Source organism: Pempheris klunzingeri, chromosome 5 (assembly GCF_042242105.1).
Source record: "Pempheris klunzingeri isolate RE-2024b chromosome 5, fPemKlu1.hap1, whole genome shotgun sequence".
In the NCBI taxonomy this organism is placed as follows: domain Eukaryota; kingdom Metazoa; phylum Chordata; class Actinopteri; order Acropomatiformes; family Pempheridae; genus Pempheris; species Pempheris klunzingeri.
Window position 1 is genome coordinate 5,806,592 of NC_092016.1, and position 20,351 is coordinate 5,826,942.

The 20,351-nt window shown below is 41.2% G+C and overlaps 1 protein-coding gene across 1 annotated transcript; it reads left to right on the forward strand.

Moving 5' to 3' along the window:
- The first annotated feature begins 482 nt into the window (after positions 1-482).
- Positions 483-20,247, forward strand: LOC139200881 (F-actin-capping protein subunit alpha-2). Its single transcript, XM_070830030.1, has 10 exons — positions 483-591; positions 11,944-12,007; positions 13,718-13,769; positions 14,127-14,190; positions 15,381-15,587; positions 16,550-16,629; positions 17,649-17,727; positions 17,939-18,010; positions 18,333-18,395; positions 19,268-20,247. The coding sequence occupies exons 1-10, from the start codon at positions 553-555 to the stop codon at positions 19,406-19,408; spliced, it is 861 nt and encodes a 286-aa protein (XP_070686131.1). The 5' UTR covers positions 483-552; the 3' UTR covers positions 19,409-20,247.
- The last annotated feature ends 104 nt before the right edge of the window (positions 20,248-20,351 follow it).

Genomic DNA, 20,351 nt, shown 5'->3' on the forward strand with positions numbered 1-20,351 from the left:
AGGATAGAAGCCGTGCATGCTCTGTCATCAGAATAACTACTAACTAAATACTTTGAACAGAGGACAATGCTCGTTATTTTATATCCAAAAGCTGCACAAACCTTCATGAAAAAAAAAATAGGCCAAATTAACCTGACTCTGCAACATTAAGATATTATTGATTTATTAGATTTAGAGGAGGAAATTTTTGCATTACAGCAGCAATCCAGAAGGATATAAGGAAGAAGGTTACAAATAAGAAGAAAGAATAAGATATAAATAAATAAACTTAGTTGGGCTGTGCAGTACATAACCCTATACTAGTGTGCATAAACCAAACGCATATGCAAAACCAGGCAATTTTGCAACATGCATGTTTGCATTAAGCACTAAACTATGGGATGCACAAGCTGCATGTGAGCCAGAGCGACCAGATCTGCTGCCACAGAGGGCAGAAACAGGCAGGGACTGAGCATCAATCAGGACCATCAACACTGAGCTGAACCGAGCTGGGAATCCACCCAGCTGGTGACGTCACTGGGCTCTGACAAGCTGGTGGTGCCGGAAGAAAAGATGGCGGATCATGAGGAGCAGCTATCCGACGAGGAAAAGGTAAGACGCACAATTTAATGGCCAGATAGACTCCAGCGGGAACGTTGGCTCTCGGATTTTGTGTAGCGTTTGGGCGACTCTGTCCGCGCATCCCGGCGTCGACCGGCGTAATTAAATTGGATGAAAACCCAGGCCTCAGCACCGCCGCTGCTGCTTCTGCTCTTATTATTTTTAGCTCAACTTCCGCTCATTTGCGAATCTCAAACGGAGGCTCCTTGTACGGTCCTGACTCAAAATAGGAGCCGTGTACATATTATAATTTCACCTGAGCTTGCCCCCCGCACCCTCTTCGTCCCGTCGACATGTCGTTTCTCCCCCGTGTCTCCGGTCGCTTGTGTTGTGGAAGTTTTCATACACCAAAGATCGCTAGCTAGTTAGTTTAGCATAGCCGCAGGATGCTAACACATAGCTAGACTTACTAACACGCCCTTTTCGCTGTTTGATACCGCTTTTCTGTCGTTACACTAAAATACTGGAAGAGATGAATCGTCAGATTATTTAATTCAGAGCTGGATTTAATAGGCTGTGTGACAGCGACCATAATGCTTTATAACAGCTAGCATGCTAACCACTGTACATCTAATAAGTAGCATTTCAGTCAGTGAAAAGATGTGGGAACTATGTGCTCCAGTTGATCAGCGACATGATGGAAACGACTCAACGTCTAACGTTACATTAAGCAATTACAGCTCAGGAAGTGGACTCATACATGCTGTTCTCCTTTAAAACATCTATATCTACGGATGTAAAGGCCGACATTTATATTTGTGTAAAACAGTGTAGTCGAAAACTGTCATGCAACATGGACATTAAAGCTTCTACTGTAAGGAGGAGTTACACCACATACACCCCTGCTAGTGTCGGGCAGTACAAGCCCTGTTCACCTTCTCATTTCCTTAAATGAACACACACACACACACACACACACACACACAGCCAAAGCCAACAACCCTGAGACACCATGAGTGTTCAGCTGTGTGTGTCTGAGCTGTGTGCACTTTATTTTAATGTCCTGCTAAACGGGGCTGATTTCATTTTGTAACCTCACAGAATCGTTGCGCATTTCAGTCTCTGTGAAGCTTTGTTTGCATGTTGGTAAGGCTCATCACAACCAGCTTTATTTGGGAGAGGCATAATCAATATAAGTGCTGATTGAAGCACTACTGCTGAAACTATTTATCAATGAATTGACAACTTGATAAGTGCTTTTATTGTTTCAGTCAGTTGGCAAAAATGCTGGGAATTTAAAGATAACTGTGATAACTGTCCGTCATTGTAAACTTAGTCACTGTTGGTCAGACCTAGTAAGTAAGACATCTCTAAAAGTTCTCAAAAGTTGTGATGTGTATTTGACATTTGTATGTTTTGTGAATTAAATTACAATAATTAAATACCAAAATAGCCAGCAAATTAATAAGTGATCAAATCAAACACTGCTCACTGCCGTTTTAATGGCTTTACATGCATGGAGTTATGTGTATGTGTACCTGATACCCTGTGTTGTGTGTATCCCAACCTCGCAGTCAAAATTCCCACCATGACTGTTAATATCACAGTAAACCATTATGAACTTATTAAATGGTTGTAAACTCCTCAGTTGTCATGCTGTAGGTTATGTAATACACAGAACAAGGCCTGGTTTTATTTCGCTGTGTTCCACACGAGCTTGAGTCAGAAGTTTTTTAGAGTTCAGGCAGCTCATTGACCCACGGGTGTGACAGCGTCACGCTCATCAACACACCGACATCAGCTGTTAGCCAAGCATTTCATCTCAGAGTGAGGGTGTGTAGGTGACTGTGGTCACATTAGGACTTCTTGATGTGCTTGGCTGACTTTGGGTTTTGTTTTCAGATGTACGCTTATGACATGAAGCTGTGGTAAAACAGCTTTAGGTGTTGACGCTGTGGAGAGAACTGGAGCTCTTTTCATCTCGTAACCGCATTAGTTTCCACAATTGTCAAGCCACTTTCACTGTTTGACCAGACAGTTTGATTTTGTGGAGCTGAAAGAATGATGGTTGGCGACCTGCCAGGCTGACTGGTAGACAACCAGGCACAGCCAAGACGCAGCATTTAGCTGGAGGAAACTCTTCATTTCCTTCTCTGAATGTGATTGATTGAACAAGTGGGTTGCATTATGCATCCAGCCACTATATGTTGTGCTGTTAAAAGCACAACATTTCCATGCAAACACTGCAGTTGTATTTTGTACTTTGAAGGCCGTGTCTTTAGTGCATTAGCTCAGAGCAATCAGCCATCTGCTGTGGCCCCTCAGCCGGTTTTGTGCAGCTTAGAGAACTCACAGCAAAGGGAGGAAATAAGCATTTTCATCTGTGTAATAGTGTCAGTGGGTAATAGTTTTCAGAATTCACCACTTCATCTGAATAACTCTTTCACCGATCAGTCATGATTTGTAAAATTACACTCCAAACGACGTTTGTCTTACCTGAGACCAGTAGAGTGGATAAAATGACCAGCGACAGCCAGAATCTCCCAGCACTCAGCTGATGGTACTTTCCCACATTGAGTGACAAATCTGCAAGCCTGTGTCTGTATTGCTGGTGGTCTGACATTACTGTGATGATGGTTTAATTTTGGAAGAAGCAACACTGCATGTAGGCGTAGTGTTAGAGAATTTAACCCAGGGCATTCCTTTTTTGATAGCAAACCAAAAGTGTCTCAACAGACCAAGAAGTTTCTGTCCTGTTGCTGTTGTGGCTGTCGGCGTCACTTTGCTGTTCCAAAAAAAGACCTGAAAACTGGAATTACAGAAGAGTCTCTTCCGTTTTGTAAATGATTAAACAGCACAAAGAGTCTCTTCTCTGCCACAGATACCAAGCACTGCTTATTGTCTTTTTGAGTCATTTGGGAACCCTCCTGTCAGCTTCCTGATTGCAGCAAAGAAACCGCACAAGGGTATCACAGGAAACTGTCATTACTTAATGTGTTTGCTGTCGGTGCTTTATTGCAGGTAGCAGAACCAGACATTAAGCACGTTTACCATTTTACTTATCAACTTGATCATTTGTGACTGTGAGAAAAGACAGTTGATTGACAGAGTGGGCAAACTCTCTACCCACGGCCTTAATTTATAAGCAGGTGGCAGCAGCCCACCTTGTCTCGCTGCAGAATCCACTGTTGCACAGTCTACATTGTATCTTTACACAGAGCTACAGTCTGGTAGCGTTTTTGAAGTTGCAGCATGTTAAAAGAAAAAACGGAGGCGTCTGTGCTGTAGTTCCTGTTTCATAAAGTGGCAGGACTTTCTGTCAGCAAAAACTGGCACGGAGTGAATAGCCTCCATAATCTGAAAAGGCTTATTTTCAAGAGGGGTAAGATAAGGTAAGAGTTAGATGGCATGAAAGTCTACGTTTTCATAGAAAGTCTTAGAAAATAAAGACTGCTCTTTGAAGCAAGCAGCATATGCATTCAATGAAGCATCTGAATGTGTCCTGCATACATGTAAAACAGATCTAGTTCTTTTTCTCTATAAGAAGAGTGCTGGACAGCAACAGCCAAATGGCACTGTCTGCAGGTAAAGTTAGCATAACAAGCCAGTTAACTTGTTTAACTACCAGAGATGGTACACTGACACAACACAGAGCGTACTTGCTGACAATAGCAGGGATTATGGCTTGATTCCTACTGAGTGCACCAACATAAATAATGCACATAGTCATGGTACAGAAAGGTATTGCAGATGAAGGCATCTAGTATATCCCAGGTATGGGATTAAGGCCTATGTAGATATTTAGGCTACGCATCCGATGTAATCTGTGCAAAGGCCATGACGGCAGAAAACCATGTCAAATCAACTTTAAGCTATGTATTCATTACCTTTCATGCAGAATTGCAGTACAAAGTGATTTCCATAAATAAATTACAGAGGTAGAGATAAAATGCGTTCTTCTTGTGATAGGAGATACTTAAATGTGTTATTTAAACCAAACTGCTTATTGATTCTCACAGTTACACGTGAAACCAAAGCACCTCGTTCAGCTAAAATTTTTGCTCAGATTTTCCAGTTTGAAAGTTTTACTGCTGTCTGGGTCTGAAGGATCATAAAGAAACCTCCGATAAAGTACAATCTGTTTTAGTGGAAAGCCACTGGAAACTCCCAACAGCCCTGCACGTGTTCATGAGCTGTACGTGATCAGTCGCCCTAAACCGTAAGACAGACCATAGGATAGGGACATAGCATAGTTGAAAGCTGAAAACTTTGTGGCATCCCCCTTTAACTGAAGAATGCAAAGACAGAGGAGCGCTGTCTGTACGTGCCTGCAGCAGAGCGAGCGATCTGGAGATGAGGAATGAACTGTGCATGTTTTTCTGTCTAAACACTCACAGGTAGAGTACCACGCCTCGAGGGTCCCAAACTGGTGCCTAAAACAGGCTAAAACAGGCCAAATCCTCACTGGTTGATCTCAGGGCAGAGAACAATTTCTCCAGAAGCCCGTTGCAACAGTGTCTTTTGTTGACAGGTTTTATTAGAAGCTTGAGTTACTCTAGATCAGTAATCACATCTAAGAAACTGAGCTTTAAACCAGATTACAACCTGACCCTGGGGTTTCCTATAAAATGCTAATGCCGCGTTTCCACTGGCTCGACTTGGCCCTACTCGACTCGACTCAGTACGCTTTAGGTAGCGTTTCCACCGACCCTAGTACCTGGTACCAGGTACTATTTTAGTACCTGGTACCAGGTACTATTTTAGTACCTCCTCGGCTGGGGTTCCAAGCGAGCTGAGTCAAGCTGACAATGCGACGTCACCAGACTGCAGGCCACTGATTGGCCAGGAAGCGGCGTCACTTGCTGAGTCATGAGAGCGACTATCAAACCCGCCGTTTTTAAAACCCCGGAAACGGAGACCGAGCGTTTTTATTATTTCTGAGAACGAGGTAAACGGATACACACAAACCAAACGCTCCATGTCCTTAGTTGGGTTTGTTTGTGCCGTATACAAATTACGCTACCGGAGTTTCGGCCCACCTTGCTATGACGACCCCGCCCACGTTTGTGGTGGTACCTGGTGTAATGGAAACACAACCGTACCGTACCGTACCGTGCCGAGTAGGGCCAAATGTTAAATGTTTATTTGTAAAGACCAGTGGCCCTACACTGTGGTTGCATTCTGCAGGTTGTAACACAAGCTGGTGATGTTCCCTATGTTGCATAGCTGGCTGCTTTGGGTAAAATGACACTACCTTTTACCAGCACGGTGTAAGGATAAGTTATTGCAGTGACAAGCTGAATGTGACAAATGTGCACATCTAAGATAGACATGGTAGCGTTATTCAGCCTCAGTGTTTATGCAGCACAGTGAGAGGACATCCAGTTACTGCAAGGTCACTAGTTCAGAGCATCCAGCGTGTGTGTGTGTGTTTCATTTTGTGCTCAGCAGTTAGATGATTCAATAAATATTGCTTATGTTTTGTTAAGGGCATCTGGCAGCCAGTATTTTTGACATTTTATTGACTATTCAAAGGATATGAAACTGTCTGACCTTGTCTGACTGGTATTAAAGAAGACACAGTGGCAGACAGCAATGCGTAAGATATACACATCCCTGTTTACTTTTCGCCTGTCGTCTGGATTTGATTTTTTTTATTTATCTATTTTTTTGACAACTAAGCTGATGAATGAAAATGCAGGCAACAAAATCTCAAGTGCTGTTGAAGGCAACATTCAGGAGAATTCAATCACTGCCACGGCTGCATTACCTCAAAACATTCGCATGCATTTGACAGGAAAGTAAAGATGATTAAATATTCACTGTGATGGATTACTAAGCAAGTTTGAAGTGAACAAGTCAACATTAACGCTCGACTGAGATTAAGTAAAAGCCATAGCTGCCAGGAACAAATGAAATCAGTCTGAAAACTTGAAACAGTCATTAGTAATGCCATTTTTTTGCCAACTTGCTATATCACTGGTATGATATGTGGGCGCCCAGCTAAGGCAGCAGAGCAGGTGGCATTGTGTCAACCTGAGTGAACATGAAGCACAGCTCTGGTAGAAAAGATTAGAGCGCACCAGAAGGTAAATACTCTGTCGAACATGGTGTCGTAATGATATAAAAAGTCATTACTGTTAGGGAACCCCCTTCAATGAAGTGACAAGCTTCTGCTTCTGAGGGTATTTATCTCCAACATCACAGACGTTGGGCCTTATTTCTTCAATTTAACCTTGAGCCGACCAGCCGCCACCTCGTCATTGTGATTAGCAGAGGAACACTTCTAGTTAGCCTCAGGCTGTCTGGCTGTCTGACAGTCCTCCTCCTCTCTCTGCCATCACGCTTATTATTCATAAATTATTGCACCCACACCCCAGCCCATCACCCAACCCCCCCGATATTCACCCACATCAGGGTGGTTTTCCTCTAAACTTGGCCCCGTCTCTGCTGTAGCATTTCAAGATTCCCTCTTTTTCCTTTCTATCTAGGATATTGAAATGGAGGCATGCCAGGGAAGGGGATCAAACTCAGGGAGATGATGCGGCTTAAAATGCCCGCAGGCCAAAATATTGCCTCGGTTTGCTCCTGCTGTGCTTTTTTTTACTATTTTCGTTAGTTTCATGGGTCTGGATTGGCGTGATAAGGCGATTTTGATGGCTGGATTAGGATAAATGTGGTTTCAGTGTCAGCGGGTGTCGTTTGGGATTAAGAAAGGGTGGGGTTGATTTTGGGATAGTGCTGTGGAAGTGTCTGTTGCAAGGAAAAGGAGGGGTCTCTGGGTAATATGAGGATGAATGTACAGTGAGTAGGTTGAAAGAAAAGAGACCAGCTGGTGTGTAGGCCAAGGGAGCACAAAGACACAAGGATCCCACACTACAGGAGGTGGCCATGTCCCACGTTCTTTGTGTTTGTGTCTTTTAGCTTTAGTGGGTATTATTATTATTATTATTCAGATCTTTAATCTAGCTCATGTCAGCTCCTTGGACTCTAAGAATCCTTAAAAACATTGGAGACTTGACTTTGCATGATAAAAACCTCTTATTTCCAGCAGAAGAATGATTTTGTCTAAGTGATTGAGTCATATTTAGGCTAGATAACACTCACTCATAAATGAAAACACACGGTAGCAATTGTCAGCCCAGCTTTCTCTTTGTTCCTGTGAAATGACCAAACTGCAGTCACTCCTTCTGATTCCCCCTAATGCACAGTGTGTGTTTAAGCAAGGACATCTCAACTGTAGACCAATTTTCCAAAGCTGCACCCTCCATAAGATGTGGTTCGTTATTTCTCTTCAAGAACCAATTTTCTGTGAAATTGCTCCGTAATGCCATATTCGTCAGCTCACTTCAAAGTCCCAGATACTGAAACAAAACAATGGCGGTGGCTTAAAACACTTAATCATTCACTCAATCATCGTTTAAGTGTGAGAAAAATGCTCACTACAAGTTCCCCTCACCCACAGTTACTTTTTAAAAAGAGCTCATTTTGTTTGACCAACTGTGAAAACGTCAGCGCTATTTAATTTACAATACAAATATCAATTACTTTTCAAATGATCAACCAAGTAATTAATTGGCTAATTTTGTCACCATCACTAAGTTTTCATCAACTGATCCTCGGGCCAAAGGAGCTGTGTCTCTCAGACTCAATCGGCATTAGCTTAGTGAGACTGATGGGAAGTTTATTTGATAGCACAGCACACACGAAGGACTTTTGAGTTAGTTAATTAAATTCCCCACAAAGACTCTTTGCCTGGAGCTCGGCCCTGCATGTACCACGGTGGCAGGCGGTGCTCAAAACTACGTCTCAGAGCTCCAGAGTGTCCCAGTAGCCTCTGTCCCAGCGTAGCAGACTGCCATCGGAAGGAACACTTAACCTCGCAGCTCAACATTCAAATTGCCGCTCTACAGTAATTACCTCTGCAAAGGAGGCCATGATGTTAGTTCAATTTGTCTGCTAGATAACAAGACCTCTGAAAGTCTTCTAGGTTTACATTTGGTCAAAGTTTCTTTGCTTGGGTTTCCCCCCGAGGCAGACCAATTAAAACATTTACATGAATTTTTCTAGGGATGCTTGGCGTAGATTCTTTTGCAGTAGTAAACTGGTAAATTATTACATAAAGCAGACTAATTCCTCCCATCTGCACAATAGGTTTGTGGTTTTGCCACTTGCTGTACCATCTTGCTATCTAGCAGCATGTCACGATACAATACAGCACTAGAATAATGATTAATTCCTCAATCCCTAACCAGGAAGAAAGCTATGATTCTCAAACAGTATTTGTGTCCAGCATCACTTTAAACACAGACAGATGTGTATTTATGTGTAAATAACCTGCAAGAAAGAGTAAAAAAAAAAGTGAATGTATGTGTTTTTATTTAATGTTTTGTTCCTGTATTGCCTTAGAAGGATCTATCTATCTTATCTCGGTGCATTAGTAGAACTGGTTTGAGGTACTTAGAGGAAGAGGAAGTATTGCCCTGTACTTAACTAGCTTTTAACAGTCAATGCCGTCCTCATAATCCACTAATGGAGTATAGCTCTCCTCCTCCTCCTCCTGTCAGAGATTCATTTTAAACCACATCACATTCCCTTGGCTTCATCTCTTCTCCTCTCAGTGCACCCTAAAACAGTTAGCATAGTTTTGCTGTCAGATGTGACTGTAAAACCATTCCCGCCCGACCTCTTTGCAGGTCGCTCCCTCGCTGTAGGCGCTGCACAGACAGTTGTGCACATTCATGCAGTTTTTAATTGTAGGATTAAAATATTTGTGGTTGTCATTATTTAACCCAGTGTTGTAAGTGTTCAGTGTCTGGTCTCTGTGTTTTAACCAGAACGTTATTCTTGGCAGGACGGAGAAAAAAAACAAACACCTGAACCATCATTACAGTGCTCAGGTTTCTTCCATGGCCTGCCTGCTTTGAGGCAGGTGAATTAGAAACTAAATTTCCTATAGGTGTGACTGGTATGTCTTACTGAGGGTATTAGCTCTGTAATAGGCTGGCTACCTGTAAAGGATGGACCCTGCTTCTCACCAAAGGCATGCTGGGTTAGACTTCAGCCCCCTGTGACCCTGAATGGGATAAGAGGTTCAGAAAATGGATTTATGGATGGCGTTACGGTATTACATTACATTGAAACAGTAAGACAAGATACAGAAAAAACCTTTTAAAAAGCACAGTGTAATGTTGTTATTTCTGACTGTGAGACTGTTGCATTCAGTGTCCAGCAGTAATTACTGTGGTGCCGCTGGTTTTAAACTCTATTTATAGACTTTATTGAAATCAGATCTGAGGTGCTCTCAGTTTATCATCTCATTTACACACCCATAGAAAGTCTCATAGTTATCAACTGTTCCATATTTCTATAACTATCATACTGTACTTTTATCACCAGATAAAGTTGATACAAAAATGCAGACACATTTGATAATGGAATCTTCTTTATGTGCATGTTTTTCTGATGTTTATTGTTATTATTCCCTTTACGTTTCTGAATAATCAATTCACCGTTTAATGAATTGTCAAAAAAAAGTGAAAAAATCTTTTCCTTAGTTTAAAGTAATCAAATTGCTTGTTTCTCTGAGCAACAATTACAAAAAAAAAACAAATGTATATATAAATGTACAGTTTTAAGAAACAAAGATACAAGCAGTTTGTTTGGTATTTTTGCTTGATTAAGAGCTTAAATGGTAAAGTGGTTCTCAAATTTGTGGTTGATTAATTTTCTATTGAACAAATAATTAATCTAATAATCATTTTAGCCCTGATATTTAAAAGATACTGTTTAAAAGACCCATACTAAGTCCCAAATCAGAGGACCAGAGATCTGAAAAGAACTTTTTGGTGTTTATTAGGGACAAAATTTGACGTTTGGCATGTAGAGACAAGTTGTTTGAGATCAAGATGTGTTCCCTGTTCTGAATCCAAAAAGGCAGCACTTCAACTGAGGAAACTAAATTTACCTCAACAAATGACACTTTTAAACTTTGTTTTCTGGTTAAAAAATGGCAAGAACGCTTGAGGGGGGGCTTTAAAGCGTAATTAATTCAGACAAACAAATAGCAGCGTTGTTCACCACTGTTTGGTCACGTCCTGTTCTAAGCCGCTGAATAAATCCTAGACTAGAGCTTTTAACATCAGTCCATGTCACACATCTGAAAAGGTTTGCCTCAGCAACCGATCAGATGACTGATCTGGATCAGTTCGGTTCACTACCACTTACACCTACAGCCTGGAACAGGCCCCCGGAGTGTCTGGGAGCGCATATGGAAAGTCTGTTTGCACTGCTGTCCAGCGTACAGAGGGAGACCCAATGCAAATGACTCTTCCCGCAGGGATTTCAAGTCGTAAACACAAACAAACACAACGTTTTCCACCAGCCGTTTAACAAAGTCTGTGATGTGCCTCACACAAACACACACACACCTCCATTGTGTTTATAATTTTAGATTGCTCAACATAAGTGGGTCATGTTGATCTCATGACGGAGGATTAGGCAAACGCTGATAAACTTTGATCTCACATATCACTCACACACACACACACACATATATATACATGTCCCTTCCCAAGTGTGCCTTCCTTTCTCTCAGCATCGCTCATTAGCAAGAATCGAACTGCAGCTCTGCGCGACTGCCAGAACACTTGTACACACACACCGCTAATAAGGGCCCTGGGGACACACACACACACACACACAAACACACAAACACGCTCTCACACACATACATGTATGAACACCTTTCCTGATACACCAGCTTGTGAGACTGGGGGGGGGACCTGGCTGGGCCACTGTACCCTGGCAGTGATAGAGAGAGGAAGAGAGACATAGAGGTAGGGCGAGAGAGAGAATGTGTACTAGTCCTCAGCACATTTTTATGTCCATATATGGTTGTAAACCATGCGGGGGAGGGAGGGACCGTTGTCTCGCTGTCAGTTTGACATGTGACCTGGAAACAGGAAGTGCTGTGGTGCAGCAGCAGAAGAGAAGTGAGGAAGGGGGGAAAATAATTGCTCAGATGCACCGTAGACTGTGAGAGACATTGAACCGCCTCACTCCACCCTCCAAACCAGTGACACAGTAACATTACACCCTCTGTTGGCCACATTGCATACATATATTAAGTGTTTACATTGTGAATTTTGGGCATTAAATTACAGAAAGCATAGCATGAGGGTGAGCTAAAACTTCAGCACGCTACAAAATGAGGAAACATTTCATTTAAAGACTAATAACGTTTTTCTTGTGGGAATTGTCTATTGCAAATAGTCAAAAAAGAAAATGCATATTAAACAATTAGAATGTAATGTGTAATAGGAAACCACTCATGTTAATACTTCTGCTGGTTTCCTTAACAGTGACTTCCAGTCTTAACCTGTACCTTGTTTCTGTCTGCAGGTACGCATAGCAGCTAACTTTGTCATCCATGCCCCGCCAGGAGAGTTCAACGAAGTTTTCAACGGTGAGTACATCGTTTCTCTTCCTGTGTGGAGTGTTTTATGAACATTATTAGGGCTCCATGCTTATTAAGAAAAAAAAACAAGTCTCCATGCATGTGGAAACTGCAATAGTCAAAATTATGATTCATGATTGTTATGATTAATATAGTGTTTACTTCTGATCTCTCAGCCGCCCTCTTGAGAGACAGGTTGACATGGAAACAAGGCCGCGCTTTGAGCTTTATTAACCTGTCATTACCCCAAAATAATGTTTTACTATACAGTAGAGATTATCCATATGTCAACAACAGAATATTTAACAGCCTGACATGAGTGCAGCAAAGATGATTAGAGGAATAGACAGCTTACTTGTCAAACACAGGTGTAACTAATACTGGTGATTCCACTGCCAGTGCCAGGAACCTAATTTTATGCATGCCATCTTATGGCTCACTGGCACACCCAAATGGAATTAATTTAATTGTTAATGCTATTACTTACAGTTCCGCTTTTCTGCAATGACAAGTCAAAATTTCTCTCAGTCTCTTGACAACACAGGTACTTTTATTTCAAAATCATTTCTAAACTAAATCCAATGTATCTTTTATTGTAATTTTTTTTTTTTTTTTTAATTTTTAAAATAAAAAGTACCTGTTTGTATTATGTAGGCTGGGTAGGTTTTTAGTATTTAGTTTTTTAAAGTTCAGTGACCCTTGGCAGCTGAACCATAAGTTTATTTTTGTCACTGTAGGCGTATGGAAATAGTCATACTGACTGCTGCAGTTTCTAACACAGCAGTGGCTGCAGGGCGAAGCAGATTAGACTGATCCCACCACTGCCTCACGGAAAGAAATGTTTTACCCCTTCAAATTTCTGAGCTGAAATAAAATAAGCAGGGAAGAATTAAACTGTCTTGGTCAGGAAGGCACAAGAAATTTGTGGGAAAGTTATGGAATTTTACACGTTACTGCAATATTACAGCATGCATTGCTGCCTATCCTAGTGTCTTATTTGATACTGCCAATGGGTGGTGCCAGAGTTGAAGCTGTTCAAAATAGCTGTAAGGAAAAAGTTGAAATAGATCACATATATTTTTTTGTCATCTTACAATTCCTCTTTAGATATATTGCAGGTTTGTTGTTGTGAAACTGAGCAAAATTTGACAATGCTCTCTCTAATACTGGTTTTGGAGTTGCTACACAGGCGCTGAAATGGAAACTGATTCTGTTCATATGTTACTAATCACACTGTTGCCACCTAGAAAGCAAATTGAGAGTACATATTTTTTTTTTTTTTTTTGGCCAAATTGTAGCTCACCCTGCAGCGCCAGTGTTGACACCACACTGTTAAAGTAGTGCCCCTCGAGAGGGTGTGTGTGTCTGTGTTTTGGCACCGTTAAAGCCTCAACCTGCCTCGATAAATGTCGTCACCTCAGAGGAGCGCCGGCGGGCTGTCGGCCTGTGATAAGAGGCAGACAGTGGGCCACATACACACACAGACATACTAAAACACAGTCCCCTCTCGCCACTTTGTCCCCTTTCATCTCTGTGTTATTTTACAGCCTTTTCCACTCAACTAATTTACCATGTCTGCTTCACTCCCCCGGCATAAATGCTGCAAAGACTGACTGCAGCCAGCTTTGTCTTTTGTGTTGGTGTGTGTTTCATGGTGCTAATGGGCTGTACCTGTCTTCTTTCTCTCCTCTCCTCATAATCTCTCCATTTTCCCCTCAGATGTGCGATTGCTGCTCAACAATGACAATCTTCTCAGGGAAGGTGCCGCGCAGTAAGTCTCCCTCAGTAGAGTCTTTTATTTTCAGATCTTAAAAAAAAAAGTTTTTTTAATTTGCTATAATGTATGAAGGGAAACACGGGCCACAGTTTTATTTAAACAAATAATAGGGCAAGATTACATGTTAGTGCCAGATTTATTTGCTTTTTTAAATTTGTTCTTGGCATCAATGAAAATTAAAGAGAAAATGAGTCTTAAGCTACAGCACATTATGGCTTTAGTCTATATCCATATCGTCCAAACACTGTCACCATTTGGCACACAGGCAAATCTTTAAATCCAGGTTAGAAATGATTGAATTATAGAAATGCATTGAAAGTGTATAGAATAACTTTCTGTCTCTCTCTGCAGTGCATTTGCACAGTACAACTTGGACCAGTTTACCCCAGTGAAAATCGAGGGCTATGAAGAACAGGTAAGTGTACGCTTCAGCTTTGACCCAAACTGATGGTGGCAGCATAGAGGCTAAATGAACTGGGGTGACATCATGGTTCTGAGTATGTCATAAAAAAACAAACTTATTATCATGCCTATTGGTGCTTGCTGTTCCCAACAACTCTAAATGGGAATAGGGCATAAGGTGAGATTATTTAAATGCAGAGTAGCAATTGAGACAATTAATTTCATAACTCAAAAGACATCATTTCAGGCATAGTTGTGTACTGCTATAGCTGATGCTGAGGAAAGTATGACTCTGTCTCAGCAGTCAAATGTATCACAGTACACGCCAGGAATAAAATCCAAAGTTTTATAGAGAGGTATAGTGTTTATTTTTACTCATTGAGCAACACTGCAGTACCACAAAGTGAAAAGTATTAAAAATAGTCAAGATTATATGTTAACAAATGTTAAGAATATGGAGAGAAGAGACAACAACAGAAAAAAGATAAAGCAGCATCATAAAGGGACATGAAAGGAGTGAAAGCAACAAACTCATTCTGTTATTATTGCACTAGTATTATGACCTCATGAGCATTGAAGCACACACGGGGATGGATGAAGGATGAAACAAGTGTTCTCCTTTGCTTCCACGGGAAACAAGATCACAAACACATCTTTGCTTTAATGTCATCATGTTGACTTCCTGTAGCGTCTGTGAAGGTTGAACAGGGTTGTGTATGAATGTGGCTTTGCGTTAGCTTCAGTAATGATTGCAGTGTCTAATGTAAAGATGTCATCATGCCCCTCTGTTGCCGCATCACGGTTTGAAATTCCCCCGTCTGATACCCAGCAGGCTGAGGGAAGTATTACGGTGGAAGCCAGTAGATGGAAAGTTAACGCTGACGCCTGTGTTCCTGTCTTCCTTTGTCCCCACCCCCCTTTTCTTTTTTGTGCCATTATGTTTTTCTTTATCTCATCCTTTTAATTAATCCCTTGATTTTCTCTCCCTATCCACACAATCACCTACCGTCTGCCATCTGGTCTTGTTTCTGTCTTTGCCACATCTCCTCTTTCTCTGATGCTCTTTATGTTGTTCATTCATTTACTTGTTCCTCTGTCTGTCTGTTTTTCTTTCTGGCTTTCCTTATTATATTTTTCCATCCCTCTTTCTCCTCACTCTCTCCCCTCTTTCCCTCTCTCTCACCGCCTCTTCATTCCTCCCAGGTCTTAATCACAGAGCATGGTGACCTCGGGAACGGCCGGGTCCTGGACCCCAAGAACAAGATCTCCTTCAAGTTTGACCACCTGAGGAAGGAGGCCAGCGACCCGCGGCCCCATGACGTCGACGGCGCCCTGGAGGGCTGGAGGAGCGCTGTGGATTCTGCCGTCAGGGCCTACGTCAAGGAGCACTATCCCAATGGAGTCTGCACCGTACGTCCAAGCCTACTCCATAACTACAGTGATGTGCCTTTTAGTCAGAACAGTTGACCTCCAAAAGTGAAAGGTCTGTCAGTTGGTTCAAATGTCATGAACATCAAACAAGATCCAGTTTTACTACCACAGTTCCATCCCAGCTTTCTCTCCAACTACATATAAATGAAATGAGATTGGTTATGATTACTGCACTTCTAAACACCTTGCTATAAGATACATCAAATTTAGGCAGGTTTAGTTGTATAGCACCTTTCCAAGGGTGTTCCAAGAGTCAAAGGTCAAACTACCCTGGGTAGCCTGAACTAGAGCCCCAAAAACACCTACATTTATAAACACCCCACACATTCAACACTAATTCTGCGAAGATTACTAAAAAAGTAAAGAATTCCAACCTAACTCATGGTTTTAAATGTGCATATCTCTGCTTTTAAAGAATAAACAATCAAAGTCACATCAGCTGTTGCTACTCTTTCCAGCCTGATATGTTCATACACCTTTAAATGGCACCTGTTGACAAAAATAATTGGATTGTGTGTTATCTAATGTAGTCGTTCAGTGAGAGACGAGACGTGCGAATTAGTATAACTCACTCGGTACAGTGCAGTGCAGGAAGCAATAGTAGGCCAATATTTAGACATGGTTGCAGTCAGCTCTGTAAAGTTCCTGTTGTGCTATTTACTTATTCATGCAAAGTAAACCATACAGTTCTGTTACAGAGGAGTTGCTCTGCAAACTTGGTTGTGTTTGGTTTGCCAAACTGCCTGTGAACGCGAGCATGTATATTACAGGCCAGCAGGAGCTTCATTTGGAGCTGTTGACCACAAACCACTGACTCATTCACTTGCTTCACATGCGCAGCAGTAAAGCAGACCTTAAAAAAGTCACCATGAACAAGCAGAGAAGTGAGAGAAGAAAATCTCCCCGCATGTGAAAACTCAGAATGTTTCTTCTTCCTTCAGATTTATGGGAAAACCATCGACGGACATCAAACCATCATCGTGTGCATCGAGTGCCATCAGTTTCAACCAAAAAACTTCTGGTATGTTTCAGACTTAATATTCTTAATGTGAATTTTAATTCTCTTTTTCTTTGTCGTTTTGCCAGAAAGACCAAAAGGGCCTCTAGAATCCCCAAAGATGGTTTCTAAATCAAACATGATTTTAAAAAGATGTTAAAATACTGAATAAGCTTGAAAAGCCTTCAAATGTTGTTTGAAATGTTCAAGACGATCCAAAGGAATTACTTTAACTGGCATTTAACTGTGGAGCGTTAGACTTACGGTCCTCATAAGCGTTGCTGAGCTGTTTCTGATCAGGTTAATCTAATTGGATAAGAACTGCACCAATCCTCTTTGCTGCGGGGTTTTACTAGGCTTATGGGTTGCAGGGTGTAATGATCCCACAGCTCCTGTATGTGAGTGCCACCATTGTCTGCCATGGTTCAGTAATGAGGAACCTATAGGGCAGATTTTGGATAAGAATGTGAAGAATGTGGCGCCATAAATTCTTCCTCTTCAGTTTTTGATTCAAGGTCTGTTATTCGACCATTCTGTGTGATTAGATTGGATTACATACAATGACAATATGATAAATAAAACAGTTACATCAACACCATGTTGCTTCAAAAGAGCTCTCTGACGTCTCTTAGACGTCGGGGCAGTCTCCTCCTTATATGATTTAAATACAGAAAACCTAACTTCATTTCGGGGTTAGTAAAATGTTGTGTGAGAGGATTCTAACTGCAAGCAGGTATTTATCGGTCTTCTAATCTATCAGCATGTGTGCAGAACAGGAGTGGTCATTAGTCAATCATTCAATCAATCAATATTTATTTATATAGCGCCAATTCACAACAGCGTTATCTCAAGACGCTTTACATAAAGAGCAGGTCTAGACCAAACTCTTTAATTAGAGAGAGACCCAATGATTCAGGAATTCAAAATTAAGGATTCAAGAATTCCCACATGAGCAAGCATCAGATGTTATATTATATTAGTCAGACGTATTAAAAGATGTAATGAGAGATTAAAGCCTGGTTTTCCTCTTCCTCTCCACACAGGAATGGACGCTGGAGGTCAGAATGGAAATTTACCATCTCCCCCTCTACCACTCAAGTGGCAGGAATCATGAAAATCCAGGTATTTTCGTCAAATCTTCCACTCTGTGAAGAGAGACCAGTTTCTTGTGGTGTATGTGAGCATGTAGATAGATTCCTTAGTATTTTGCTGTGCCACCCACACAGCTTGTATTGCTCCTTTTTTTTTTTTTTTTACATTTTTCTGTGGTTTTGACTCACAGAATGAATTATATGTAGACAATACATAGAGACTAAACCTTTAATCGTTCCAGGTTCATTACTATGAAGATGGCAACGTTCAGCTGGTGAGCCACAAAGAGGTCCAGGAGTCCATGTCCATTTCTGTGAGTACAACTGCACACATTTTATTATGCACACAGAGGAATGTGAACATTTGATGTGCTGTGACCAAAGCTCTTGACCTGGGTTTCAAATATAGGCGACAGTAGTCAGTAAATTCCATTTTCGTCATCTCTGTTGTTCTTCTGTAATCCAAATACACCCCAGTTTTAGTTTTACCCGCTGACAACTCCCTGGGGAAGAGTTTTTTTTCTTTGCAGTTGGGAGGTCTTATTTTGTGTATACTCTGAAGCTTTTGGTGCACGACGACCCAGCTTTTTGTTTTCTATTCTTGAAGTGAATGAAATGTGCCTTGTGGTCTTTCAGAATGAGGCTTCAACTGCAAAGGAGTTTGTTAAGATCATGGAGGCTGCAGAGAACGACTATCAGGTATGTAAATAATTGATATTCTGTGTCAAATATGCCAGTTACAGGCTGGGAAACCAAACTAGCACCTTAGCTTGTGGTCTTTAGTTTTTATAACTGTATCTGAGTACAGTTATGGTTCCCACTTGACTAAAACTTTGAGTCATTTATTGATTTGATTGTTTGCCGTGAGATGTGCGATGGGATAAAATGATAATACAAGGATCAGAATCAGCTTTATATCCACCAAGTATGTGAACACGTACAAGAATTTTAACTCTGGTTTTTCCATTGCTCTCACGTGCTTACATGTGAATAGACCTACAGGAAAACAAGGACGACAAAGCTGAACAACGTACAAGTGTAAAAATGTGGGGCGATTGTGCATTAAAGTGTTCATCTGGGTGACGGCCTGTGGGGAGAGACTGTTCTTGTGTGTAGGAGCTCATGTTTTACTCTTGTCAGGATTACATGAGTTTCACACTGCAAACCGTTGTCACAGGATTTTCCTCGGGATTTTAATTTTTTTTAGGCTCAAATGGATAGAAAGCTGAGTCACACTCATGAATTTGCATGTTGTATTTTAATAGAGAAATGTGCATTTTTGTGGCTATCCAGTCGTTTAAAGACAGATGACACTTTCCAAGAAACCACTGAATTGTGGACATATTTTTGAATCTTGGCTCTTTGAAATATTAATTATATTAGTTTACAAATTAAGTAAAACAGAGTTCATGTTGTAGTTCACCATCCTTCACACTCAGCCTCTGGCACCTACAATGCTTTCTTGGCGATCACACAGCACTTCTCAAAACCTGGAAACAATTAACATTTATTTAAATGAATTTTTTAAAATTATCTCCCTTCATTCTCTGTCTTGCCGTTGTTCCTTCCAGACGGCCATCAACGAGAATTACCAGACCATGTCGGACACTACCTTCAAAGCCTTACGCCGCCAGCTTCCTGTGACACGCACCAAGATCGATTGGAACAAGATCCTGAGCTACAAGATCGGCAAGGAGATGCAGAACGCTTAAAAACAACAGAGAACATAACAGACAACCCCCCCAACCCCCTATCCCACCCCTCCCCCCTCCCAAACAACGTTGCATGACTGGATAGATGTATCGTCTTTGTACAGAAATTAGAGAAAACAGGGACAAAGGAAGGTTTGGTCTCACAGCCAGATGTCACATTACACATTGGATGTCTACTTTTATTGATGTTATTTTGTTTTTATACAGACACCGATAACTCCTCTGTATATTGAATCTAGGGTGATCAAGATAATCATATTTGGGAAAATATAACTTAAGGAAATATTACCAGACATAGGAAAGGGGGCGGACACTTGTATGCAAAAACATCCTTATAAAATACAATATCACGTGTGCAATATTTATTGTCAGTGAGACCACGCCTTTTATTTGACCTGCTGAAAAACGGTTTGAATTTGCAATGATGGCGAAACAATTCATTTTGGGAGAATTTTGACCGCATTGACAAACGAGCTCAGATATTTGGCTGAAAAGAACGACTCCCTTCACTTCACGGTTAATGTCCCATACAGTCAATGGAGAAAAAAAAAAAAAAAGTTCTTGTGTTCATTGACTGGTATCTTCGGCACAAGCAGTCACCACTGTCAGCCACTCAATGTTCTTGTTCCTCATTTTGGTACTTCCCTCACCGTTCTGTCTTGTATGCGAGTTCTCAAGCTCGCAGCGCTCCTGGCTAAATTGCCTTTTTGACTTGACATCGTCTGAACTCTCACTCAGCGCGGGGAGTTCTGTGACCACTTAACAAGCTTAATTAACAAGTCATCAGTCGTTAAGTAATGTGCATAATGTCCAATTTACAATAAAATCAGAACGTATCACTTCCTCCTCCAGTGCTTATTTTTATTAAAAACAGAACCTGACTGTATTATATAACAAGGCACATTGTAATATATACCTGTATGAAACATCCTGTCTGTCAGTT

Coding starts and splice junctions, on each gene's coding strand:
- LOC139200881 (XM_070830030.1), top strand. CDS start 553: ATGGCGGATCATGAGGAGCAGCTATCCGACGAGGAAAAG. Junction 13,770..14,126: donor CTCAGGGAAGGTGCCGCGCA/GTAAGTCTCCCT, acceptor CTCTCTCTGCAG/TGCATTTGCACAGTACAACT. Junction 18,396..19,267: donor CTGCAGAGAACGACTATCAG/GTATGTAAATAA, acceptor TGTTCCTTCCAG/ACGGCCATCAACGAGAATTA.